Source organism: Lactuca serriola, chromosome 9 (assembly GCF_051521515.1).
Source record: "Lactuca serriola cultivar US96UC23 chromosome 9, Lser_US96UC23_V15, whole genome shotgun sequence".
NCBI classification, from domain to species: Eukaryota; Viridiplantae; Streptophyta; class Magnoliopsida; order Asterales; family Asteraceae; genus Lactuca; species Lactuca serriola.
Genome location: NC_136416.1, coordinates 22,185,682 through 22,210,711, shown reverse-complemented (window position 1 = coordinate 22,210,711; position 25,030 = coordinate 22,185,682). Strand labels below are relative to the sequence as shown.

The 25,030-nt window shown below is 36.6% G+C and overlaps 4 protein-coding genes across 5 annotated transcripts; 2 read left to right on the top strand and 2 right to left on the bottom strand.

The window, feature by feature from the left end:
• Nucleotides 1–2,179: 2,179 nt before the first annotated feature.
• On the top strand, nucleotides 2,180–5,971 carry LOC145074876 (beta-fructofuranosidase, insoluble isoenzyme 1-like). Of its 2 annotated transcripts, none has more exons than XM_079021205.1 (5): nucleotides 2,180–2,563; nucleotides 3,981–4,843; nucleotides 4,932–5,090; nucleotides 5,188–5,447; nucleotides 5,553–5,971. In XM_079021205.1, the coding sequence occupies exons 1-5, from the start codon at nucleotides 2,362–2,364 to the stop codon at nucleotides 5,821–5,823; spliced, it is 1,755 nt and encodes a 584-aa protein (XP_078877331.1). In that variant the 5' UTR covers nucleotides 2,180–2,361; the 3' UTR covers nucleotides 5,824–5,971. The 2 variants fall into 2 exon arrangements, with proteins under 2 accessions (XP_078877331.1, XP_078877332.1); XM_079021206.1 differs by lacking the exon at nucleotides 2,180–2,563 and adding an exon at nucleotides 3,515–3,878.
• Nucleotides 5,972–6,639: 668 nt separating this feature from the next.
• LOC145072618 (beta-fructofuranosidase, insoluble isoenzyme 3-like) lies at nucleotides 6,640–9,347 on the top strand. The gene is made up of 6 exons (XM_079019074.1): nucleotides 6,640–6,989; nucleotides 7,129–7,137; nucleotides 7,225–8,087; nucleotides 8,205–8,363; nucleotides 8,457–8,716; nucleotides 8,853–9,347. Exons 1-6 carry the CDS (start codon nucleotides 6,746–6,748, stop codon nucleotides 9,121–9,123), a joined length of 1,806 nt encoding a protein of 601 aa, XP_078875200.1. The 5' UTR covers nucleotides 6,640–6,745; the 3' UTR covers nucleotides 9,124–9,347.
• Nucleotides 9,348–11,772: 2,425 nt separating this feature from the next.
• Nucleotides 11,773–13,142, bottom strand: LOC145073118 (ubiquitin-ribosomal protein eL40 fusion protein). The gene is made up of 5 exons (XM_079019681.1): nucleotides 12,986–13,142; nucleotides 12,809–12,895; nucleotides 12,332–12,434; nucleotides 12,097–12,163; nucleotides 11,773–12,006 (listed from the first exon to the last, which is right to left on the bottom strand). The coding sequence occupies exons 1-5, from the start codon at nucleotides 13,086–13,088 to the stop codon at nucleotides 11,980–11,982; spliced, it is 387 nt and encodes a 128-aa protein (XP_078875807.1). The 5' UTR covers nucleotides 13,089–13,142; the 3' UTR covers nucleotides 11,773–11,979.
• Nucleotides 13,143–14,929: 1,787 nt separating this feature from the next.
• On the bottom strand, nucleotides 14,930–17,196 carry LOC145073737 (protein ORANGE-LIKE, chloroplastic-like). Its single transcript, XM_079020244.1, has 8 exons — nucleotides 16,804–17,196; nucleotides 16,431–16,548; nucleotides 16,211–16,324; nucleotides 16,031–16,117; nucleotides 15,857–15,933; nucleotides 15,639–15,766; nucleotides 15,428–15,564; nucleotides 14,930–15,243 (listed from the first exon to the last, which is right to left on the bottom strand). Exons 1-8 carry the CDS (start codon nucleotides 17,019–17,021, stop codon nucleotides 15,166–15,168), a joined length of 957 nt encoding a protein of 318 aa, XP_078876370.1. The 5' UTR covers nucleotides 17,022–17,196; the 3' UTR covers nucleotides 14,930–15,165.
• Nucleotides 17,197–25,030: the final 7,834 nt, after the last annotated feature.

Below are 25,030 nucleotides of genomic sequence, written 5' to 3'. Positions count from 1 at the left end.
ACGCAACTAACCTTTTTCTAATTAACCTAATGCTTGAGCCATGTCATTAACACTCAAGAATCTTAATTCAGAACCATATATACGAACCTTTCATCACTGCTGTCAAGTCTCAAGTACGTTAAGTTATCATGATCCATATATGCGAGTTAACAGACGCGTGACAAACAAGAGGTGACTCGCCACCATTCCAACTTGCGGCAGTATCCACATTAATTAATCTTGCTCAACGCCCTTGGTGGTGACACTCTCCGATTAAATATAAATATAAGTTTCATTTAATTAAATCAAAAACGTCACGAAAACCTATAAAAAAGCAGATTCGCAAATAATATGTATGGCTATAATTTTCCAACACACTTTATGTTTACACAATTTTTGAAAGTAAGTTACATTCAAACATTGCCAACACGAGCTGACTTGTCAGCTTAATCTCAAAGTTGAATATAGTTTTTCAAAGAGTTGAAAATTGGTGTATGAAGTCATTGGCTTGATATCTTTTGCCAAGAAAGGAATGTCGTGGTGAGAAAAAGAACATGTCATCCTTCTAGTTTATATTACTTTTTTTCAGGTATATATATATATATATATATATATATATATATATATATATATATATATATATATATATATATATATATATATATATATATATATATATATATATATAAATAAAAGAAGTCTACCCAAGCACCACCTTCACTATCTCTACCCACCACCTCTGTCATGCCACCACCACCGCCTCCACCGCCATCATCGTCATAGACATCTCCGCTACCCATCGACACCACCTCTGTTACCTCTACCACCACCACAACTACCACCACTATCACCGTCACCGCTATCTCTGCCACCGCCACCAAACATCATAATCATATATGAATAATCATTTTTAATAGACACGTATGAATAATCATATGTGAATATACTACGTAATATTAATATATGAATATATACTTATTCATATATTAATATTATATTTTTCCGTCGTTCCGAAACACTGGAGTGTTTAAATGGTAGATGAAGAAACATGTGGCCAAGATTTAATCTTGCATTTTCAACATTTTTTTTCTCGGTTGAACCTTTTATATATATATATATATATATATATATATATATATATATATATATATATAACCAACTAAATTAATTTTGGTCATTGATAGTCGTCTAACAACTTATTAAACGCATTACATCTTAGTCATTGATATTTTAATCTGACAGTTATAATATGTTGTTACGTTGTATAACTTGGTTGTGTTTTGATCTTCTAGCTTCTCCATAACTAACGGTAATGGTAGGCCTTATGGCGGTGTTTATGTGTTAACATGTTTTTTATAAATTTTTTCTTTATGAATGCATTTTTATATGACCGGTTTAATGTCTTAAATTATTTAAAAATAAAATCATACAAAAAAGTTTGTGGAGTTCGCGTGAAAATATGGGTTCGTAATATATATATATATATATATATATATATATATATATATATAGGTAGGTAGGTTCAATTGAGATTAAAAATAAAATAGAGATATTGAAATTCAACCTCACCCACATATTTCAAGTCTGCCGTTCTAACCCTCCGACGTACCGGCGCGGCATGCATGTTATAATCATAAATGATTATACAGTGTTGCCCGTTCCTTTCTCCTCTGCCACCATCCCCACCACTACAACCGCCACCGCCACCTCTGACACCAGTCAACCCCACCACTGTCACCTCTGTCCCTTATATCACCCCCAACTCTGTCACTATCACATTCTCTGTCACCAACTGTCATAATCATATATGATTACTCAATCTATAAACAAACGTATATGTACAATCATTTATAATTACACATACATCGTTGTCAGTATACTGAAGCGCTAGACCGGCAAATGAGAAATATATGACTCAAGTTGAATCTCAAGATCCCTATTTTTTTTAATATCAAGTGAACAGTACCCTATATATATATATATATATATATATATATATATATATATATATATATATATATATATATATATATATATATATATATATAACATTTGGAAAACAAGATGAAACATAATTAAACATTGAAATATATAAGGAAATTAAGATTTGGGTCAAAGTAAAAGAAATTTAACCTTATCTGGATGCGGATAAAGACCTTCTCTCTATAAATACTTATTTAGTTCTTCAATTTCTCCATCCATCTCTTTCTCTCTCTTTTCCTACCACACTAGCAAGTATTTTCACTTATTTTGAGTCCAACCCTTCGAATCGATAACCATCCCTTTTGTTTGTTTGTTTGTTTTTTTCATATATATTCTTTGGTGGAGAAAGTGAAAGGCACGAGTTCATATGTTCATATTCTAAGATTCAAAATCTTGTTTATGATGAGGTCCTTCAATAGATATTTACGGGTTTTGCCATTATTATTATGGTATTTGTCAATGTTGAACATTAATCTCATTGGAAGAGGAGTTATGGCCTTCCACAAGGTTCACCTCAACTATAGAATTGATAATGTCGTGGACGTTAAGAACGTTTATAGAACTGGCTATCACTTTCAACCAAAAAAAAATTGGATCAACGGTATGTCTCTTTTTCATTTGCACGTAATTGTTTCGTACCATTTATGAATGATCGCCCGTCGTTTATTTGTAGTATTTCTCACATGCATACGTACGTACATACACACATACATACATACATACATACATACATACATAAAACTGTGTTTTATTACTTCTTTTTCTTCCAAAATTGCTTTTGGTTTCGAAACTTCACAAAGCTGTCGCTTTGAAACTTGCAAGGCTTAGGTAATTACGATGTTAAATTAGTTATTTGATAATTAAAAATATTTTATGGTTTTATGAGAAAAACAGTGTGCATTCACACTTTAATTATATGCGAGGTTCAGGACTCAGGAGAGCTATTTGACCGAAAGAGCCTGCCTTCTTTGAATATTAATAACAGTATATCTTAATATAGTATATAATTATATTTAATATTATTATTGTAAAAGTTAATGTTGTATTAAATCAACTTTAGTTATGTATGTTTTGTGATTATATATTTCATGTGTAATTTGTATATGACCTTTTCTCTCCCGTAGAAAAAAACTTATTAATGTTAGTTTATTTCTATTGAAAAGGATAGCTTTTTTTTTTGGCTAATTTGGTGATAATTTTTTTTTGAGTGATTAATGAAGAACATTTCTGAAAAGAAATTTATAAAAGAAGTAATATATTTTCCTTGTGATTTGCACTTCATTTCTGGTCCATCTTGGTTGGCACCTCATATTTCATTAGATCCGTGATGGTGTTTATAGTCATTAATTCTCACGAAGTTCTTTTTTTTTTTTTTTTTTTTTTTTTTTTTTTTTTGTAAATAGGGTTTTATGAAAATAAATTCATATTTTCTTATGATGAATAAGCATAGTTAATAGCTAAATAAAATTATAATTTAATATTATCTGTTTGTAAATAAAATAATTAGATCGTCACTAACCCTAAATATATTATATATGTAACTTGTGACATTATAGGGTCAATATTTGATTCTGGCATTGATTGTCTAATTTATTAAAAGATCTTACAGCTTACATTATTAACTATAAATCGTAGAGGCTGTCACATTGTTGCCGTTGTCCCAAAGGACTGGTATAAGTCAATGCTCTTTAGATTTATTCGATAATAAAACAAATAATCTTTGATTAATTATTCAAATACATTAGTTTATAATATAACACTCTGGAATTTGTGATTGATACTCTTACTAACGAACAACTATGTATTAAATTAGTTTCAATTTCTGTTTTATATGTGATTAAATTAGTCATGTTTCGTTTTCCATGTATGATATTGATGCGGGGCGAAATCATATCAAATTAACACAGATCCAAACGGTAAGCTTATTTTTAATGTAAATAATTTATATACACATGATAAGATGATTTTTATTAGTTAACTTTATTTAATTTATTTTTTTAATTTTTACATATGTGTAGCACCCATGTATTACAAGGGATTCTACCATTTGTTCTACCAATACAATCCAAAAGGAGCCGTGTGGGGCAATATCGTGTGGGCCCACTCGGTGTCAACCGATTTAATCAACTGGATCCCGTTGGAGCCAGCAATCGTCCCATCGAAACCGTTCGATAAATATGGGTGTTGGTCTGGATCTGCCACAATCCTACCAGACGATAAACCAATAATCTTATATACAGGTATAATAAACAAGAAACCAGAACCAGGTCATCAAGTCCAAAACTATGCCATTCCCGCCAACTATTCGGATCCTTACCTAAGAAAATGGATCAAACCCGACAACAACCCGATCATCAAACCAACACATGAAAACGTTTCCTCTTTTCGAGACCCCACAACGGCTTGGTTCAACAATGGCCATTGGAAAACTGTGATTGGTAGTAAGAACAACCATCGAGGCATTGCCTATTTGTATAGAAGTCGAGATTTTATTAAGTGGACAAAAGCCAAACATCCATTTCACACGAAGAGTAACACTGGTATGTGGGAATGCCCTGATTTTTTCCCAGTATCATCTCAAGAAACAAGTGGGTTGGATACGTCAGCATTAGGTGACGATGTTAAGTATGTTTTTAAGGTTAGCCTTGACATGACTAGGTTCGATTATTATACGATTGGAACATACAATGTCATTAAAGACAAATATGTCCCTGATAACACGTCAGTTGATGGATGGGCCGGGTTGAGATATGACTATGGGAACTTTTATGCTTCTAAAACGTTTTTTGACCCGATTAAGAAAAGGAGGATTTTGTTGGGTTGGGCTAACGAGTCAAGCACTACCAATGAAGATATCGCAAAAGGATGGGCTGGAATTCATGTAATTTTATCGTATTTATATAATCATATTTGTATGACTTGATTTTTTTTATTATTAAACTTACTTTGAATTTTATGTTTTTTTATAGTTGATTCCACGTAAGCTTTGGTTGGACCCAAGTGGACATAAATTGTTGCAATGGCCAATTCGTGAGCTGGATAAACTAAGGGGTAAAATGATAGAATTGAGAAACGTAAAAGTCAACAAAGGTGATACCATTGAAGTCAAAGGGATTACATCGTCTCAGGTTTGTATTCTTTGAAGTAATTATAGTATGTTGACTATATGTTGATTGATTGATTGATTGATTATTAAATTAACATGATATAAAATTATAAATACAGGCGGATGTAGACGTGACATTTTCATTTTCAAGTTTGGATAAAGCTGAAATGTATGATAAAAAATGGGAGAAATTCCCAGTGGAAAATCTTGCGAAAAGTATTTGTGGGATAAAGGGGTCAAACGTCCAAGGTGGGCTTGGGCCATTTGGGCTTCTTACTCTAGCTTCAAGCAAGCTAGAAGAGTACACACCTATTTTATTTAGAATTTTCAAGACCATTGACAATAAACATAAAGTTCTCTTATGTTCTGATGCAACTCCGTAAGTCCTCTTTCTAAAAAAAAAAAAAAACAAATTAAATTAAGGGATTACAAATGTTTTTAGTGAAGTGGACTAACATTGGTTTTGTTTTCAATGAAAACACAGTTCCTCATTGAATCCAAATGAGTACAAGCCATCGTTTGGGGGCTTTGTGGATGTCGATTTATCCGAGAAGAAGCTTTCACTTAGGAGTCTAATTGATCATTCGGTCATAGAAAGCTTTGCAGAAGGAGGGATGACAGTTATCTCATCAAGGGTTTATCCGACACTGGCAGTTGCTGGGAATGCACATTTACATGTATTTAACAACGGTTCTGAAATCATAACAATTGAGAGACTAAATGCATGGTCCATGAAGACGGCTCGTATCAATTAAATTCTATCAATTCATGTCATGTTTTAAAAAGGGTTGGGAATAATTCAAGGATCGGTATTATGCCATTTATATGTTAAAAAAGAGGGATTGTATTTATCGATTAATAAATGTTGCATTAATATATCTAATGACATTGAGTTCTATATCACCACCATTATTAATTGTTGCATCATTCCAAACGTGAAATAATAGTAAGATAAACAAGGATGTGAAATGAAAAATTGTCACAAGGCCCACAACTCACAACTTATAAGGATTTTGTCAAAATACTTTTTCTTTTATATATATATTTATAATTCAAAATACGTTTTTGCATTACCACTAATGGACTGAATTTATAACTACTTCATACTGTCCTTCAAATTCGTTCAATGATAACCAAAGAACCATATAAGTTTGTCATTGTTTGAAATGAAAATCGCTAAATATTAGGATTTTGTCATTTGTATATATTATTTTCTCTAAAATATATGACCATTTCATGTCCACTTGTAGTAGGAATATTTCGAAATCTTGACCTAAAAGACTTGCATGTTTCTCTCAAATTATACACGTTTGTTTGAATGACATTGTATTTTATGGTATTAAAATAGATTCACATATATATGCCAAAAATATATTTATAATAATATATCTTTTTTAAGATCAAGACAACTCAATATAAAATATTAATTATAATCCTTATTTCATAAGTTTATTGACTATTAAAATAATTAAAATTGGAAAATAATTAAAAATGAAAATAGAATAACGAATTTAGCGAAAGATCAGATACGAAAATGTGTATCTATGAAAAAATTCATCTTTGTGTATAAATTCTTCCTAAATCTCAATTTTGCTTTCCACCAACTCTTGTTCGTTTCATACACTTACATGCATTACAATATTGTATCATCTTCTTTCGTCAATTCCACAACGTAATATGCAGGGTTTCAGTAGGTTTTCATGGGGTTTGTCATTGTTGATATGTCTTCTACCAACGTTCAACAACTTAGGCGGAAGAGATGGAGGAGTCATAGCCTTCCACACGCATGATCATCATAATCATCATCATAATCATCACCATAATCATCATCATAAACACACTCATACTCACGACACTGTTAAGGTAAAAGAGACATACAGAACTGGGTATCATTTCCAACCCAAGAAAAATTGGATGAATGGTATGTACATCTTCTTCTTCTCTTTCACATGCATTGCATCCACAGTTAGTTTTATGTGCATTTGAATTAATCATGATTCATGACATTCTTTTTCTTGTATGAAATCGATGGGGACACAACTTTTATGAAACCAACATAGATCCCAATGGTAAGTTCTCTCTTTAGAATTTTGTTTATTCTTTTTATGTAATTGAGTTCAATATTTGATACAATGGTTTATACTTTATATGAACAGCACCCATGTACTACAAAGGACTCTATCATTTGTTCTACCAATACAATCCTAAAGGTGCTGTGTGGGGTAACATTGTGTGGGCCCATTCAGTATCAAAAGATATGGTCAACTGGATTCATCTTGAACACGCAATCGTTCCATCGAAACCATTTGACAAATACGGATGTTGGTCAGGATCCGCTACAATCTTGCCAGGTAATAAACCTGTCATCTTCTACACAGGAATAGTTGACCCAAAACCCGCACCGGGTCACCAAGTCCAAGTGTATGCCATACCCGCAAACTATTCGGATCCATATCTACGAAAATGGATCAAACCCGCTGACAACCCTTTCCTCAAGCCGACAAGTGAGAACATTTCAGCTTGGCGTGACCCCACAACTGCATGGTTCAACAACGGTCATTGGAAGATCATCGTTGGTAGTAGACACAACCATCGAGGCATTGCTTATTTGTATAGAAGTCGGGATTTTGTTACATGGGTCAAGGCTAAACACCCGTTTCACTCTAAAACGGATACGGGTATGTGGGAATGTCCTGACTTTTATCCAGTGTCATCTCAAGGAACAAATGGATTGGATACTTCAGCTTTGGGTAAAAATGTGAAATATGTGTTTAAGAATAGCCTTGAAGTGACTAGATGTGAATACTACACCATTGGTAGATACGACCTTGATATGGATAGATATATACCAGATAACACATCTATTGATGGTTGGGCTGGATTAAGATATGATTATGGAAACTTTTATGCATCTAAGTCGTTTTATGATCCGAGCAAGAAAAGGAGGATTGTATGGGGTTGGGCTAATGAGTCGAGCACTAGCACTGAAGATATATCAAAAGGATGGGCTGGAATTCAGGTGATTTAATTTATTGTGTGTACATATCTATTTATTTTATGTGGATGTGAGTATGTGACATATATAATCTCTTTTGACTTTATAATAACTTGATTTAATATTTTATACTTCATGTAGTTAATTCCACGAAAGGTTTGGTTGGATGAGAGTGGACATAGATTGCTACAATGGCCAATCAAGGAATTGGAAAAACTGAGGCATCAAAAGGTAGAGATGAGAAACGTGAAAGTTCACAAAGGTGATACCATTGATGTCGAAGGAATCACTGCAATCCAGGTTTGTATTTTCTTATAGTTAACAATTATTGTAGATCAACATTAAACATATGATTGGATATGTTTTAATTTATTGATTGTGATATAAAAACAGGCGGATGTGGATGTTACTTTTACGTTTAAGAATTTGGAAAAGGCTGAGATGTACGATGAAAAATGGAGGAAATTTCCACAACATGATCTTGGTAAAAGTATTTGTGGGGTTAGAAGTGCGATTGTACATGGTGGAGTTGGGCCATTTGGCTTAATGACACTAGCTTCAGAAAACCTTGAAGAATACACTCCTGTATTCTTTAGAATCTTCAAAACTAAAGACAAAAAGTATAAAGCTCTCATGTGCTCTGATGCAACTACGTAAGCTTCCCTTATCATTTCTCTCTATTATTAATTTTTAGAGAAAAGATATTATACCACAATACCACATATATATTAATTATCTAATTTTGTGGATTAACATAAGTTTTAATGTGTTTTGTGAATATATATGTAGTTCCTCCTTGAATGAGAAGGAGTACAAGCCATCATTTGGAGGCTTTGTGGATGTTGACTTAACCAAAAAGAAGCTTTCTCTTAGAAGTTTGATTGATCATTCTGTCGTGGAAAGCTTTGCAGAGGGAGGAAAGACAGTGATCACATCAAGAGTTTATCCGATGATAGCGACTTCATGTAATACACGTTTGTATGTATTTAATAATGGGCATGAGACTATCACAGTGGAAAAACTTCATGCTTGGTCTATGAAGACGGCTCACATTAAATAGAATTACCCATTTTTAGGATAGTTGGTAATAAAAAATGGAAGGTAGTTATTATTGTTTTGTTTTTACTTTTATTAGTATGGTACTAGTTTAATTCTAGTTAAGTTCATTACTATATATTTATTGAGGACCTTAGTTTCAGTTGTTTATGCCGATGACAAGTAGAATGAAGATTGGGGAAATCCTTTTGTATAAATATATATATTTTTGAATGACTGCATTTTTATTAAGAGACTAGCAAGTTGCTAGTTTGAAAACAAACAAACAAACAAACAAACTGTTATTAAGAAATGGATAAAATTGTGTTGTAAATTGTACCTTGAACACGTATATAAACACCATGAGGATATAGATGTGTCTTTGGCCCATGTTTGGAGGGGCTCGATGAAGATGGCCGTCCTTTTTTTTTAAATGCAGTCATCGGTTGTTTGTAAGTGGTCTCCCAAACTGCCCTCCATGGATACCCGTGACACCATCAAAACATGAATTATACCTCAAAAATAATAAATGACAACTAAGGTTTTGGTTGTTTTTTCGAAACCAAAACGTCTGCAATCTGCGGACCACATCTGCAACCCTCTGCAACAGAAGAGGTAGACCAAACATCTACAGTCTGTAATAAGAAATTTGTTTGTTTTTAATATCTGCAGGCTGAAAAAACATACCAAAACATAATCTGATTTCTGATTACCAAACAAACATACCAAATCATAATCTGATTTCTGACTACGAAAGCTTTAAAATTCTGATTTATGATTTCTTAACTCATTACCAATGCAAAAAAAATTCTGATTTCTGATATCTTAAGTCAGTATCGGCAATGATAATCTGATTTTTAGCATAAACAAACAATCATCTAACTTCAAACAAACATCAAACATCCCATAGCATAATTTGATTTCCAAAAAAAAGATCTTGAAAACATCCCAGAATAATCAAATTAGCATAAAAAAACATGAAAAAAAAATCATCCACCAAACATCCTATCAAACAAATCAGATTTTGAAAAAAAAAAAAACTGATATTCTAAAAATCAGATTCATTTCTTCCAAAATCAGAAAACAATTGATTTCAAATCAAATGGGGAAAAGTAGAAGAAAAATGTTACCTGAAAGGAGAGGGAAAATCAGTCAAATATAGGGCTGACAATTCTCGACACGACATGCGACACGACCCGCGACACGACACGAAATAAGTGGGTTTGGGTTGAGTTTTTCAACCTGCCAACCCGTTTATTAAACGGGTCATATATGGGTTTCTCAAAAAATAAACGGGTTGACCCGTCAACCCGTTTATATTCTTAATAAAAAAAATTTATTATATTTTTAAATATATTTATGTATCAAGTATTAATATTAATAAATATTATATAATATATACTATTTATTAATAGACCATTTGATTGTTTTGACATTATTACTCATGGTGAATGGTCTAAGATCATAAGTCGTAACCTATAAGGTTAAGTCTGTAACATGTTTCTACGAATGTTTTTAATTTTCATTTAGATTTTTAAGACTTAAATATCTAAAATTTAGACTCACGAACCCAAATCTGACCACAAACCCGCCAACTTGTGAACCCGTATAAATAAATGGGTTGTGGGTCATATATGAGTTTATGTTCCAAACCCGCCAACCCGTGACCCGCCAACTTGTGACCTGTATATTTAAATGGGTCGTGTTTGGGTTGGTATATTTTGACCCGCCAACCCGCGACACGCCAACCCGAACACGACACGATTGCCAGGCCTAGTCAAATAGGAGGAAGAAGTCGTGTGGAGAAGGGATGATTTGCATTCGTAGATGGTTGTGGATGTCGGAGCTTCTGATACGTCCGGTGGTCGGTGTGTCCGGTGACAGTGATTTTGATGGTCGGTTGGAAGGAGGACCACCGGTGGAAGAACGATCGATGATGAGGAGAGGTATGGAGATGCTGAGAGAAAAGAGTTACATGTTTTTTTGTTAGGGTTAAATGAGATGTGAAGACATTAGTCAATGTTTGTACCAAGAAGAAGACCTCAACACAGATGTTTTTAGGTTTGTACACTTTCAAAAAGCAAACAGTCTCGTATGTCTATGCATGGTTTTGTAGATATGCAAACAAAAAACAAATTGCTTCTAAGTAAAAAGAATTTAAAATGTTAAATGACATAATACATGTTGTAGTCGATATTAGGGTCTAGGGCAAAGATCTCACCCATTGAATCCCTTCCTCAACAGAGATATTGAATCTTCCTCAACAGAGATATTGAATCCCTCCCTCAACAGGGTAGACTCGCAGCGCATCCCAATAACCAGTTAATTAAGTTTTTGACAGAATGATCAAAATTTCTCACCTAAATCAAACAAAACCCTCCTTACATAAGAGGTACTACATATGGTAGGTAGAAAGCACATTTCACCTAATTGGGAAAAAGAAACACACTATATTGTAAACCTATTAAAGCAAAACTAATTCAATCCCCACATATTCATCAGAGCATTTTACATTTTGAAATTTTATATTTCATACAAGGTTTTCCATACTTTAAACAACATAAAGATAACAAAAAAGAACAACATGAAATTTAAAACCAGCTACCATTGTACCATTGAATCTCTGGCAAAAGAGAACCATTTAATTCTGAATGTAGTAAACAGATAGCAAACATAACAATAATAAAAATCCATGACCAAAAATGCGAATGCACATCCAGATTACACCACACTAAAATGTCTTTAGAAATCTAAAGTATTAAAACCACTCCACTAAGCAACAAAGCCTTTGGTTTTACTTCTTACAATAGTTTAGAAACAGAATAACTAGAAATGATGCAGAAACTTCCAAACCAAACACATAGAACAACTGGGCTAGCGCCTACTTGATCTTCTTCTTTGGCCTCAACTGCGCAACACACACAAAAGGAATTTCTCAAATCATGAATTATAAACAGAAGAAACATTTAAAAATGCAAAACTTTGCAGAAATAAAAACCTGGTTGCTGTGGCCACACTTCTTCTTCCTGCAGTTTACTGCCCTAGGGTGCAAACGTGCATAGCACCTGCAAACAACCAATTTTTGTTAAAATATGGAAGGAATTTAAACAAACTTGTTATTGGTTAAACTTATATAATGTGATTGAAACCCTTTAAGAATAGACAAAAGCATCATAATCATTCATATGACAACCTTTGGATAGAAAGAGGAATACAGAAGAAAAAAAACTCACTTGCGGCAAATGGTCTTGTCTTGGTTGTATTTCCTAGCCAAAGCCATCAATGAGGGCTCAATGATTCCTCCTCTTAGCCTCAACACCAAATGAAGAGTTGATTCTGAATCAGAATTAAATATAGTATAATCAGCAATTCAGTATCACAATCAAAATAACAGCCTTATATTGTAAAATCTGAGTAACTATTGCACAATTGATCAGAAATGACTTTGGATGTTATAATCAGCAAGAGTTCTAAGTATCATGTCTGTTCCAAATAAGGAAGAACATATTTTTATAAACATCTATGCTGCATACATGCCCAATAGATAATAATTTCAATTGCAGTTGTGAAATTTTAAGAACGTCAACGATCTGATACGAAAACATACTTCGAAAGGATCATGTATGCTACAATTTACGAATACCATCATGGATTCTTAGAATCAGGTTGCAAATCAAACAATAACAATAATAAAACGGGATAAGACGAACCTTTCTGGATGTTATAGTCAGCAAGAGTTCGGCCATCTTCAAGCTGCTTTCCGGCAAAGATCAATCGCTGCTGATCCGGTGGAATACCTATAATCTCAAAAGGTTCAAACACAATCGTATCAAAGTGAAAGAAAATTTCAATTCCATAATAACATAAAAAAGAATAGAACTACGTACCTTCCTTGTCTTGAATTTTAGCCTTGACATTGTCAATGGTGTCACTGCTCTCAACCTCGAGAGTAATGGTCTTCCCGGTTAGGGTTTTGACGAAAATCTGCATCTTTCCGTTTCTCTATCTCTTTCACTTTGCCGAGGCTGATAATTGTTTGTTATGAGGATTTTATACTCTGGTTTGTAATTAGGGTTTGGAGTAGTACCTTTTTGTCCATGAAAGTTTCAAGCCCATCTTTTTCAATTCTTGGGCTTTTCCTACTCTTGAGTCTTTGAAGTGAATATGGACTATGAATCTATGATTGTGAAACACATATTTTCATAATATTATGATTTTATCTAACAAGGATTTTTATAATCATGTAATAAAATACATTTATGATTAAATATAATATTTACATAAATTTGTACTAGAACCACAGGTCCAAAGTTTTTATTTTGTTGCGAGTTTGGTCTAATCTGTTTTTAATTTTTATAAAATGACGATTTTACCATTTGTATTTTCATTATTTATTTATTTTTTAAATTACAAAAGTTAATAAAGGAAAAAAAATAATAAAAATCTATTTGTATTATCACCCCCACCCCATATTTTTCTCTCTCCCATTCAGAAAAAAAGGAAACACCACGAGATTCCGGCAGTAGCGGATCTAGTGTATAAAAAGTGGGGTGTATGGTCCCACTTCAATATTGCTTCTATTTAAAATTTTAGCAAAAAATCAAGTTTTTGTTATGTAATTCAACAATTGGCACCTAGTTAAGTTTTCTTTGGCATCATTTTCACTGAAAAAAACCCAAGAAACACTAACAATAGTTCATATTTTTCTATTAATTTTCTTTATATTTATCCTTTATGTATTTTGACCCCCCTGTTAGTTTTGGTTATGAGTTCGCCACTGGATTCCGGTTGATATTTTGGTGACCGACCTTTCCGGCAACGAGAGGATTCTGTCGTCGGAGACGTTTTTTGACAACAAACCAGAACGGTCCGACAACTAGAATGCTTTAAGTATATGGGATTGCTTTGGAAGAAGAAGATGGATAGAGGTTTCCGGAGAAAGGAACGAGTGAATTGGTCTAGATCTGTCTAACATGTTCGTCGTATTCCGGTAGTGGTGACACATAGATTGAAGCAAGGGTTTGCTAGGGTTTGTAGAGGCGGCGACGACGACGTTGGAGTTTACATACAGATGGTGGTGTAGTCTTGCTTCTCCTTTTCATCATCATTCTTGCTTCACCACGGACAAAGGTGGAATAAACTCGAGCCACCGACAGAGGCAACTTAAAGCCGGTGATGAACGACCCTAGGGTTCCAGAGTCGACGACGACGCTAATAGAGACAGTCAAGGATTCGACAGGGGCATTAGAAAGCTAAACGACACGGATCATAGATCCGATGTCTGATGTTCAGATCTTCGTCGTCGGTGGTGGTTTAGATGGTCCGACAGGCGGTTCATAACAGTAGAAGGGAGAGAATGAGAGAGATGGCCATAGTAGCAGTAGAAAGCAAGATGAATAGTGATCTTCGGCGGTTCAGATCTCAATTTTTTTTCTCCGGCGAAGTCGGCGCCCGATAGTTCTACGGTTCCGGCGGTGGTTTTGGTGGTAGACAGTGGTGCTTCGGCAGCCGATGGTAGTTGCTTTTGAAATAATGAAGAGAGATATGATGTTTATATGTGTTATAAAAAACATGTGAGTGTAATAGGGGTATATATTTCTTTTCTTTTTGGTTTAATTTTTATATAGGAAATAAAAAATTAATAAAAGAAAATTAGAAAAAAAAATAACAAGGGCAAATCCGTCAGTTTAGATATTTTCAAAACAAATTGGACCAAACTCGCAACAAAATAAAAACTTTGGACCTCTGGTACTAGTCCAGATAACTTTTTCTCTTGTATTTAACTTTTTCTCTTGTATATATAACAACAAAAATACATAACACGAGATAGATTTATTCAGTAAACCGTTGTATATAACTTTTTCTCTTGTATATATAAGGCGTATGGTGTGCATTGTATGTCTCCTATACACAACATATCACGAGTAAAAGCTTGATACATATATCATGTATATCTAAACGGAAAATTATCATCAACTAATAACAATTATCAGAATACAAATTTTGTTATACTGTCTTCTCTCTACACTTGTAGACCCAATAAAACATCATTTCCCAAGAAGCCCTTTTAGTCAAATGGGTCAATTCTGTGATCATGCTCACTCGCCATTACCATTCCTGTGCACAGACATGTCGGGCACATTACCTGAATCCACAACAAATGACTATTTTACCCTCACTTTCCAAAAAAGCAAGTTTTACAATACTAATCAATCTTCATCAATTTTGACATGAGAGGAGTTCATTTTTTGGCTTAACCCATTAAGTCAAAAAGAAACAACCATATATAGCTGTTTTTTTTAAAAAAAAAAAAGTATGGTTTTGAGTACCTTTCCAGCTCCAGAACAATTGAGACACCTTTTTGTAGTGGGAGCTCTTAATGGACGATCTGAAGCATTTGATACAGAAATCGGCTCTATGTTTACACACACCCCACTAGAAGAACAACGTGCACATGCCAAGTATCCTATAAATTATAATTCATTCAAATTCACATTAAATCTCAAAACAAGGGCATATATGGTAATGCAGAAAACTTACCAGTTCCATGACAATACTTGCACCTTTTCTTCTCTTGTTGCTTCACATTATTCGCTTCAAGCAACATCAGAGTAGAAATTACCCCCACTGCCCCTCCCGAAAAAGATGCCACTATCGGATCAACCTCACTGAAATTAATATAAATTTGTTATTTTCCACTTTGAAAAAATCGAACTTTTATTAGTTTTTGTATGAGATAGTAACTGATTCACACATACCTCAGTTGCATAGGTAGATGCATATGGTTTATGAAATCTTTATATGAGGTTCCACCTACACCTAGTTTTAGCTCCAGCTGATATGAAAATAATGTTTCATGTTACAATTACATATGAAAATATGAAATAAATTGGAAGAAGAATAATCATTTGAGTAGATGTAGATAAACTTACTATTGGTGCGAGAAGGCCACCAAAGACTATAACTCCTGATATAAATGAAAAACTTGTCAAATAGAGCTGCTTCAATGTCTTTGGTGTCTATAGAAGATAAGAAAAATAAAGATTTGTTAGCATCTATTCTAAACAGTTGCTTGTAAATTGTAATACACCATAAAAGAAAGTGTAATTTACCACTGAAGGTAGAAAAGGAATTGAAGATGGAATGTCAGGCATCTCGTTGTCCTCAAATCTGCTCTCATTTCGTTTTAGGTTTTTTAAGCGTTGTTGCACTCGTAACCTCCTCACCTGTGAATTTGAACAATTCAATTTTTGTGCAGACAACAAGTTTGAAAGGAGGAGAAATGGTATATCATGCTGCAGACAAAGAATGGTTTCAGAATGAAAGTTGTACCTCTTCCATGAGGAGGAAGATCTTGTTGCGTCTACTCCTTATGTTGTCTTGGATTTCCTTGGTCTGCATCTGAATAAAATCCTTAACAGTCTCTGGACTTTCTATAATGCAAAAGTTGCTGCATCGGCGATAATTGTGAAAGTAAGTATATATTCCTCTTTTATTATTGAGTTGAGATTTTACTGGAACATGTTGTGTATGTATTTAACTTCTTTAACAAGCATCAATTTACTCAGAGAAAGATAATTTGATTTTGTTTTTGTATGAAAGAAGAAATCAGAGAGTACACAGAAGACTAAATCTGGTTCATATAATCAAAGTGGCTATTTCATGTAATTGAAATAAAAAAATGAGGGTGGATATAGAAACATACCTTGGGATGTTATCGCCAGAGGGTACAGAACCGGACGCGGCTGAATCATCTGAAGAACAACAGATAACTGAAGCTCGTGAATTGTTCTTTTCTCGACGTCGGCTAGGGTTTACGCACTTCAATCGAATTATGCGTTTGGATGAACTTAAATTGAAAGAATTGTTGTTGTTATTGATAGAGGAGGGAAGAAGGTAGCATTTGAGAGAAATAGAAGCCATGGTGGTCGATCCAAGATTCCAAGTATGGTAGAATTGATGACGAATAACAATAGTTGTTCAGATACAAAGGGGGAAGTGTTAGGAAGATAAAGGAAAAAAGGGTAAGGATTTTTGTCAGCTGATGGAGTTAGGATCTTTCACAGCATCTCCTCCATTAATGAAATCACGCTAGCGTTTCGTCGTTACTCCAGTTTTGGCAAATGAAAGCTCTTTAAACCCTCAATTACGACGTGGTGCATCATTATTCGCTAGACCATGTCAAAATCCACAATCCTTGCATCAAATCAAAATTATATTTATACGGGTAAAATTGCAGATTTGTCCCTATGTTTTTTATTTTATTTTTGGATTTAGTTTAAAAACCTTAACTTACATCACAAATCCAAAACAATGTATGTTTTATGAATTTAATTTCTTTTTATATAAATTTGGTCTATACCGAACTTAAAATAAAATGACAATATGCTTCTTAGATAACTATGACACACATTGTAAAGATTAGCTATACTCTGAGCATTACATTCAACAACCATGCATGAGGAATAAGGAACCACAAATAAATCTTTGTTATTCGAACTATCTTTTTAAATTCTCGAACCACACATGTCTCACTAGCCTTAGCCACGTTTTCGTTTACAATATTTACATACGTTTGCTTTTGGTTTCCTTTACATTGAGATCTTATTAAGTTGATTTAGAATGGCTTCTTCTTCACCTTTTCTCCATAAGTTTTTCTCATCTCGAACAAAAGCGAGTAGCAACTGCAAATAGGTGGTAGTTCCCACCCAAAGTGAACACAATTTCAAAGCAAGGATCAGTGGATCATGTATATGCAAAAATCTTACAAATGTAGAATGTTTACCCACATTCATTACATATTCTTCACGGATCCTTAGGTTGAATTGATCAATGGAAATTCTTCATTTACATTATTACCAAAAAAACATTCAACATCATATTTATTACCAAAGGATTTTGATGTACATAGTCCATCTTCGTTCGTAGTAGCCTCCTTGCCTCTGATCCCATTATGTTTAATATTGATGAATCTCAACTCCCATTGTTCTCCTGCGATTCCATCTTCTCACATACAATCACATTTAGGGTTCCACCCACCTGCAACAAAAAAAAAAGACTCTTCGATCAATACGACACTCATAAAGAACATTGTTATCGTGTTCTCCAGGATCACTTTCACACCCAAGAACACCTCACCGTGTTGAACAACCGAAAAAATCAAGTTCAATAGAAAGTCGACGTTGAGAGTCGTCGACAACTAAGGTTATTGGTAAAGCAAAACAGTTGTTAATGAGTTAACAAACGACATTTGCTACTTTAAATTGACAAATTAAAAACAGTTGCCTAGGTATTGTATGACCTTTCTCAATGTTCTCATATAAAAGAATTTATATTGTTGGTTAGTTTAGTATTTTTAATGGGATGAAGATATTTCTTTAAATTTTTTTATTCACGAACAATGCCCATGTAATCACCGGGACCAAGTAGGAGAGGAGAAATCTAATGCTTAGTACGATTGTGAATTGTGATTGTGTACAGAGTATCCATGGTCTTCATACACGTCTTTAATTTTAAACATATCACAGAGCTCAAGAAACATAACAATATGCATGCTTAATTCATTACCCAATAACTAGTCAAACTGAGTGTTATTTGGAAATATTTGAATAACATTCTTTTAATTTTGGAATTGGGCACTACAATACCCGCCCTCAAAATATTGGATTGACTTCCATCTATGAAAGATCAAACGTAGTTTTCCATGCTATTTTAGTTTATTTTGATGGAACTCTTCTATGATGATGTATTAATCGATTTCCTCAAATTTCAGAAATTTAGGTGTTGGCGGTAAATTGGGAGTAGTCAATATTGATGTACGCCTTGATTAACAAGAATGCTTGCAAATATCGGGAAGACTGCAAAAAAAAAATACAAAGTAGAATATAAAAGGGAACTGAACAAGTGGGTGCAAGAAAGGTAAAATAATTTTGGGTTTATCAAGTATTTAAGATCACCGCCAATGTCGTCAAAATTTGTTTGCAGTCGATGATGCAAACACAGATAACCTTAAATCCCTTTAAATGGTAGGTAACTAAGGTCCGGATCGATACGAGCTAATGGTTAACATAGTAATTCCCAGTTGATTAAAACATAAACTTGAATGATTGCATGAATGGTTGTCACTACAAGTAAAGTAAACAAAATCATTTAAGTGAAAAAAATGTATTTGCAATATGTGAAAGTGGTGATCACTTTTGGCTTCAGGTTTGATTCCAAAGTTGTATTATAGTTGGTACTTAATAATTTTTTTATGGTACCTCGACATGGATGCTTTAGCACGGTGAAGAAGACTATATTAATGTGTTAGCATCATACTTAACATAACCACATTATTTAGAAAAAAATAATCGCATTAATAGTCATGTGTTTTAAATGTGACTTGAGCATTTGGAACCCTTAATGACACACTTGGATATGGTAGCACATTTAGATATGATGTCACATTTGGATATGATAACACACTTGGATATGATGGCATATTTGGTGTAACACCTGGAAATTTGGGAAACAACTTTGAGTATAATTCCCTTTTGAGAATTTGACACAGCGTGTTTTGTAATGCCTTATTTCTAGTAAGATTCTATTCCAAGTATCGCATTTTTCCTAAGGAACTCATCGAGTTGGAAGCCCCAACTCGACGTGTTGAAGTTATTTTTGGCCACGTATTTTTATGAGGCAACTCGACGAGTTGAGGAGTCTCAACTCAGCGAGTTGACCGCTCTGGAGGAAACCCTAATTTTAGGGTTTTGCACCCTATTTAAACACCTTAAATCCCAGGTGTTGGCCTCATTTCTAGCCTCCAAAGTCACTAACCCTAATCTCGAAACCCTAAAGCCTTTTTGAGTGTTGTGAGCCCTTTGAGAGTGTATTTGGTGTGTTTGAAGCCATTGGAAGAAGGAGAAGCTTGGTGCAAGGTGGTGATTCAAGTTGGAGCCTTCAAGATCTTGATTCTTTGCTTCATTTCCAACATATTTCTGCTATAAAGTTGTAGCATCTGGTTCCTGGTATGTATTTTAATCTACGTATTTTTGCATTTTTAGCTGGAACTCAGCGAGTTGTATGCCTAACTCGCCGAGTAGGGGCGAGATATCGAGCACGTTTAAGTTGGCGACTCGACGAGTCCATATCCTGGACTCGGCGAGTCCGCCGTTTTAGAAGAAACCCTAACTTCAAGGGTTTGCACCCTATTTAAACCCCCCTTATGCGCCCCAAGCTCTCCCCCTTCACTCTCAGAGCATCCTTTACCAAACCCTAACCCTCCCCTTTGTGATTTGAGTGTTTGTGTGCTTTTCCTTGAAGTTTGAAGAAGAGAGGGAAGGAAGGACCAAGGAGAAGGAGAAGAGCAAGGATCTAGAACTCAATCCAGAGTTCATTGAGGTATATTTCGGATATTTTCTGTTGCCATGATGATTTTCTATTAGAAACCCCATTTAAGCCATCTTTATCCACTTCCTAGCTTGATTGTAATATAGAGATCATATTGAGTGGAATGGCCTTTGAATCTAGCTAGGTTTGAGCTTCAAGAGCTCAGATCTACTGCCTTTATGGAGCCATATTGCATGAAAACCCTAGATCTACTCTTTTAGTGTATTTTGAGCCTTAAAATCCTTCATTGGTGTTTATCTACACGTAAAGTTGGAAACTTTACGTGTTAATCGTGCCCTAAGAACCCAGATCTATGGATGGAATGCACTGGATTCAAGCAGAATTGAGTATATAGTGATTGCCTGCATTCGACTCGGTGAGTCATTCTTCAGACTCAACGAGTCGAGTCGCGAGTTCCTGATTTTCCCCTTTTGAGTTATGCCAAGTGGGATCAGTGAGCTATAGGTGGACTCAGTGAGTCGGAAGCCAGACTCGGTAATGGAGGGACTCGGCGAGTCAATGCCCTGACTCGGCGAGTCCAAGGCAATCTTCTTGCCTCAAGAACAGGCTCGACGAGTTGTTCATACAACTCGGCGAGTCACAAACCAGAGTGTTCATCGGATGAAGATGAACTCGACGAGTTGTTCATACAACTCGGCGAGTCGGATGAAGAATCGTTGGATATCTGTATAGAAGGAGAACTCGTCGAGTCAATGCCTAACTCGACGAGTAGGGACGGGAGTGAGGACAATCGACTGGATAGGGACTCGACGAGTTGGCAAGCCAACTCGGCGAGTCGGGTCAACTGGAAGTTTGACTTTAACTTTGACTTTTTACTTGGTCGGGGGTAAAATGGCCATTTTACCCTAAGGATAGTTAGCAGTGTTTGATTGAGTGTTTTGTGGGAATTACAGTCGGAGGATTTCCGGAGCAGCAGCAACAGACAGACAGTTCCCGCGTAGATCAGCAGCTACTTCAAGGTGAGTTACCTTCCAATAGCGATGGGTCTACGACCACAATGTCGGCCCACCAGTAGGAGTTGTGTGTTAGATGATTGTCTTTGTGATATCATCTAGGTTTGCTACTACCTGATATGTTATATGCTAGCTTGATGTGTTATAGTAGTACAGTTCGGTTGTTAGGACCGAAGGGTAGTCAGACACCCCAGATACGTCTGACAGTATGTAATGTTATGATTATATGCTAGCATGATCTGTGATATGTGTTAGTAGTAGTGGTAGGGGTGAAATAGGCCCTGAGGTTTGGTTGTTAGGACCGAAGGGTGGTCGGCACCCCAGAATGGCCGCACGGGTAGGTCGACACCCCAGAATGGTCGTACCGGGTAGGTCGGGCACCCTAGAAATGCTTGACAAGTATTGTATGTTATATGATTGTATGGTATGTGGTACGATGGGGGAACTCACTAAGCTTTGTGCTTATAGTTTTCAGTTTTGCTTTCAGGTACCTCTTCATCGAAGGGGAAAGAGCTGGCGCGGTAGCGGCACATCATACACATCCACGGTTTTCCGCCTTACGAGATTGTTCTGGGATTTGTACTCTGACATTTAGTTGATTTCATATTTTAGTTTTCAAACACGATATATGATTGTGAAATGATTTGATCAGACGATGTTTTATTTACAAATGTTTTCCAAAGTATTGATTTAAAAATGAAATTTTTGGACGTGAAAATTTGGTTGTTACAAGTTGGTATCAGAGCCCTGGTTTTAGGGATTCGGACACACCTTCGGGGGTGTTTGGACTCAAACCCATGGATTAAAAGATTTTTACAAAGAAAATGACTTTCTAAAAGCTAAGATAAAAGAGTTTTGAGAAGGAACAAGTGTGTGATGTGCACAACCGGCCGAGCTCAAGTAAGTATTCCCCAAAGTACCCATACAAGTTTATGTTACGTTTAACAGTTTCAATAAAACAGCATGCTAGTATAGAACTAAGGATCTAGGAGTGATGCCTTATGTTCCTGCTCTATGTGCTTCAGCGTAGGAGAATTGCTTGCTAGAATTGAGTAGACAGCAGTAGGATAGCCTGTTTAGGTTATGCCTGATAGTTTGAGCTTAGCATTGTATGCTAGTGCAGTTCCTGTTATAAGAATATAGTTGCTAGAGAATTGTTCCCTTTGGTTAGAATGCTGCTTGCTTTGTGCTTTGTGGGACTATAAGCAATGAGAGTTAGCCATTAGGTGTATACGTCACGTTACATGTGATCAAGGTTGAATAATCTCAGAGTGCTGGATTTGGCCCTATTACGCAGCTCTCGTTTGAGTCTAACCGTTGTAGGGACGAGTCTTTTACTCGAAGGATTATCTGAGCCTCATCACATGTGATGGTAGTCAGGTAATGGCTAATTGGCTTTGCAAGGAGGCCTTCAGTAGCTGAGGACCGGATTGGGTGGAGCTAGAGATTTTCCCTAGGGTAAGACTAGGATGAGGATAACAGTGATCAGCAGTGGTAAAAGGGATTTGGTGGAGTCAAGGCAGTCCTTAAAGAAGGTACAGATAGATGTGGAAGGTATTATGGGCCCGTACTACTGAAATAAGAGGATTCGTACCCGAACTGAGGAAGGCTGAGACAAGACTAGGGAACTTGTAGTAGATGTGATCCCTCAAGAGGTATCAATATCACTAACGGTTGTTATTATGTATTGCAGAATGGTGGTACTACGACCGAGACCAGCAGTTGGCAGCTCGGGAGAGGGATCGGGTTCGGGATCATGTTCCGAGCCAGTAGATGAGAGGATACGTGAGTTCATCGCGTCAGAGATCACAAGAGGCATCCTTAAGTCGACCCCCATCATCTTCGGGTCGATCAAGGAAGGGATAGTTGAGCTGATGGAGGACCGCCTCAGGGCATTCCGGAGTGACCTGACATCTGGCCAGTCAAGATCTCGCACACTGTCCTTCAAGGACTTCAGGGGCAGTGGTGTGCCAGATTTCCATGGGGCAAAGGACCCCATTGCTGCTAGACGATGGATTGCACACATTGAGTCTGCGCAGTTGACTAGCTTCTGCCCCTAGGGGTCGAAGGTGAGGTTTGCAACAGGGTGTTTTAGAGACAGAGCTAGAGACTGGTGGGAGTCTGTTGGTGACTCATTAGGAGCCTCGGCTGTTGAGGCTATGACATGGTCGGACTTTTTGACCCGGTTCAAAGAGGAGTTCGCACCTGCGGTGGAGCTCCAACAGTTAGCTAGAGAGTTCTTGGACATGAGACAGACGACGGAGACTGTGGCGGAAATCACCGCCAAGTTCCGAGAGAGGGCGTTACTAGTGCCCCAGTATGCGGGAGATGAGGATATGAAGAGGACCCGCTACCACGACATGTTGTGGGCCGACATTCGGGAGTATGTCAGTTTTTCAGCTTGCCCTACCTTGGACTCTATGATTGCCAGGGCGAGGGAGAGGGAGATAGATCTGGAGTACATCCAGAAGAGGAAGTCATAGGAGGGACAAACAGGAGGGGATTCGGGGAAGAAGCCCAAGGGATCAGATGGTAGGCCGAAAGGCCAGTCAGGATCAGGTCGCTGCAGGAAATGCATCAGGCTACATGAGGGAGCATGTAGAGTGGGATCGTTGGGCTGCTATAAGTGCGGCAAGATGGGGCACTTCAGCAGGGATTGTACTGCCCCTGTACCTGTGTTACAGACGTCAGAGTTGCTGTGTTTCCACTGCAACCAGAAGGGCCATAAGAAGGCCAATTGCCCCCAGTCGACAGCAGCAGCGCCGGTGAAGGCGCCAGCTCCAGCGACCCTGCGGATTACCAATGGCCGGCAGGGCAAGGAAGAGGCTCCAGTGGTGAGGAGCCGGGCTTTTCAGCTGACTACCGAGGAGGCACGCGCCGCAATCTATGTGGTGACGGGTATGATTCTTTCCCTCTGATTTATTTACTTGATGTAATGATGTTGATATGTGCTCTGTATATATGCGTTTAGGATCGTTCCATGTAAACGAGATCCCAGTATATGTGTTGTTTGACTTGGGTGCCACCCGATCATTTGTCTCACTTGCGCTTAGCAAGAAGTTCACTGAGTATTCGGGCATGTTGGATTGCCCTTTAGAGGTAGAGATTGCCGATGATCGATCGGTGCGAGCATCAACAGTTTTCAGAGATTGCGTTCTGAGGCTATTTGAGGAGCGCTACTTGGTAGACTTGGTTCCCATTCCATTGCGTGGGAACAAGGTGATTATAGGTATGGATTGGCTCAGCCCCAATAGGGCGGTGATAGATTGCGCTCAGCAGCTGGTGCGGATCAGGATCCCAAGTGGTGGAGAGTTTATAGTTTAGTGCGAGAGGCCACAGCGAGGACCAACGGTATGTTCAGCAGCGAGAGCTAGGCGCTACCTTCAGCAGGGTTGTGCAGGATATGTCGCGTACATTATGGACACCCGTGAGGCGGGTAATGCGACGGTAAGCGAGGTTCTGGTGGTGCGAGATTACGCAGATGTTTCCCATAGGAGCTTCCTAGGGTACCTCCAGAGCGACAGGTGGAGTTTAGGATCGACCTAGTCCCTGGTGCAGCTCCGATAGCCAAGACACCGTATCGGTTGGCTC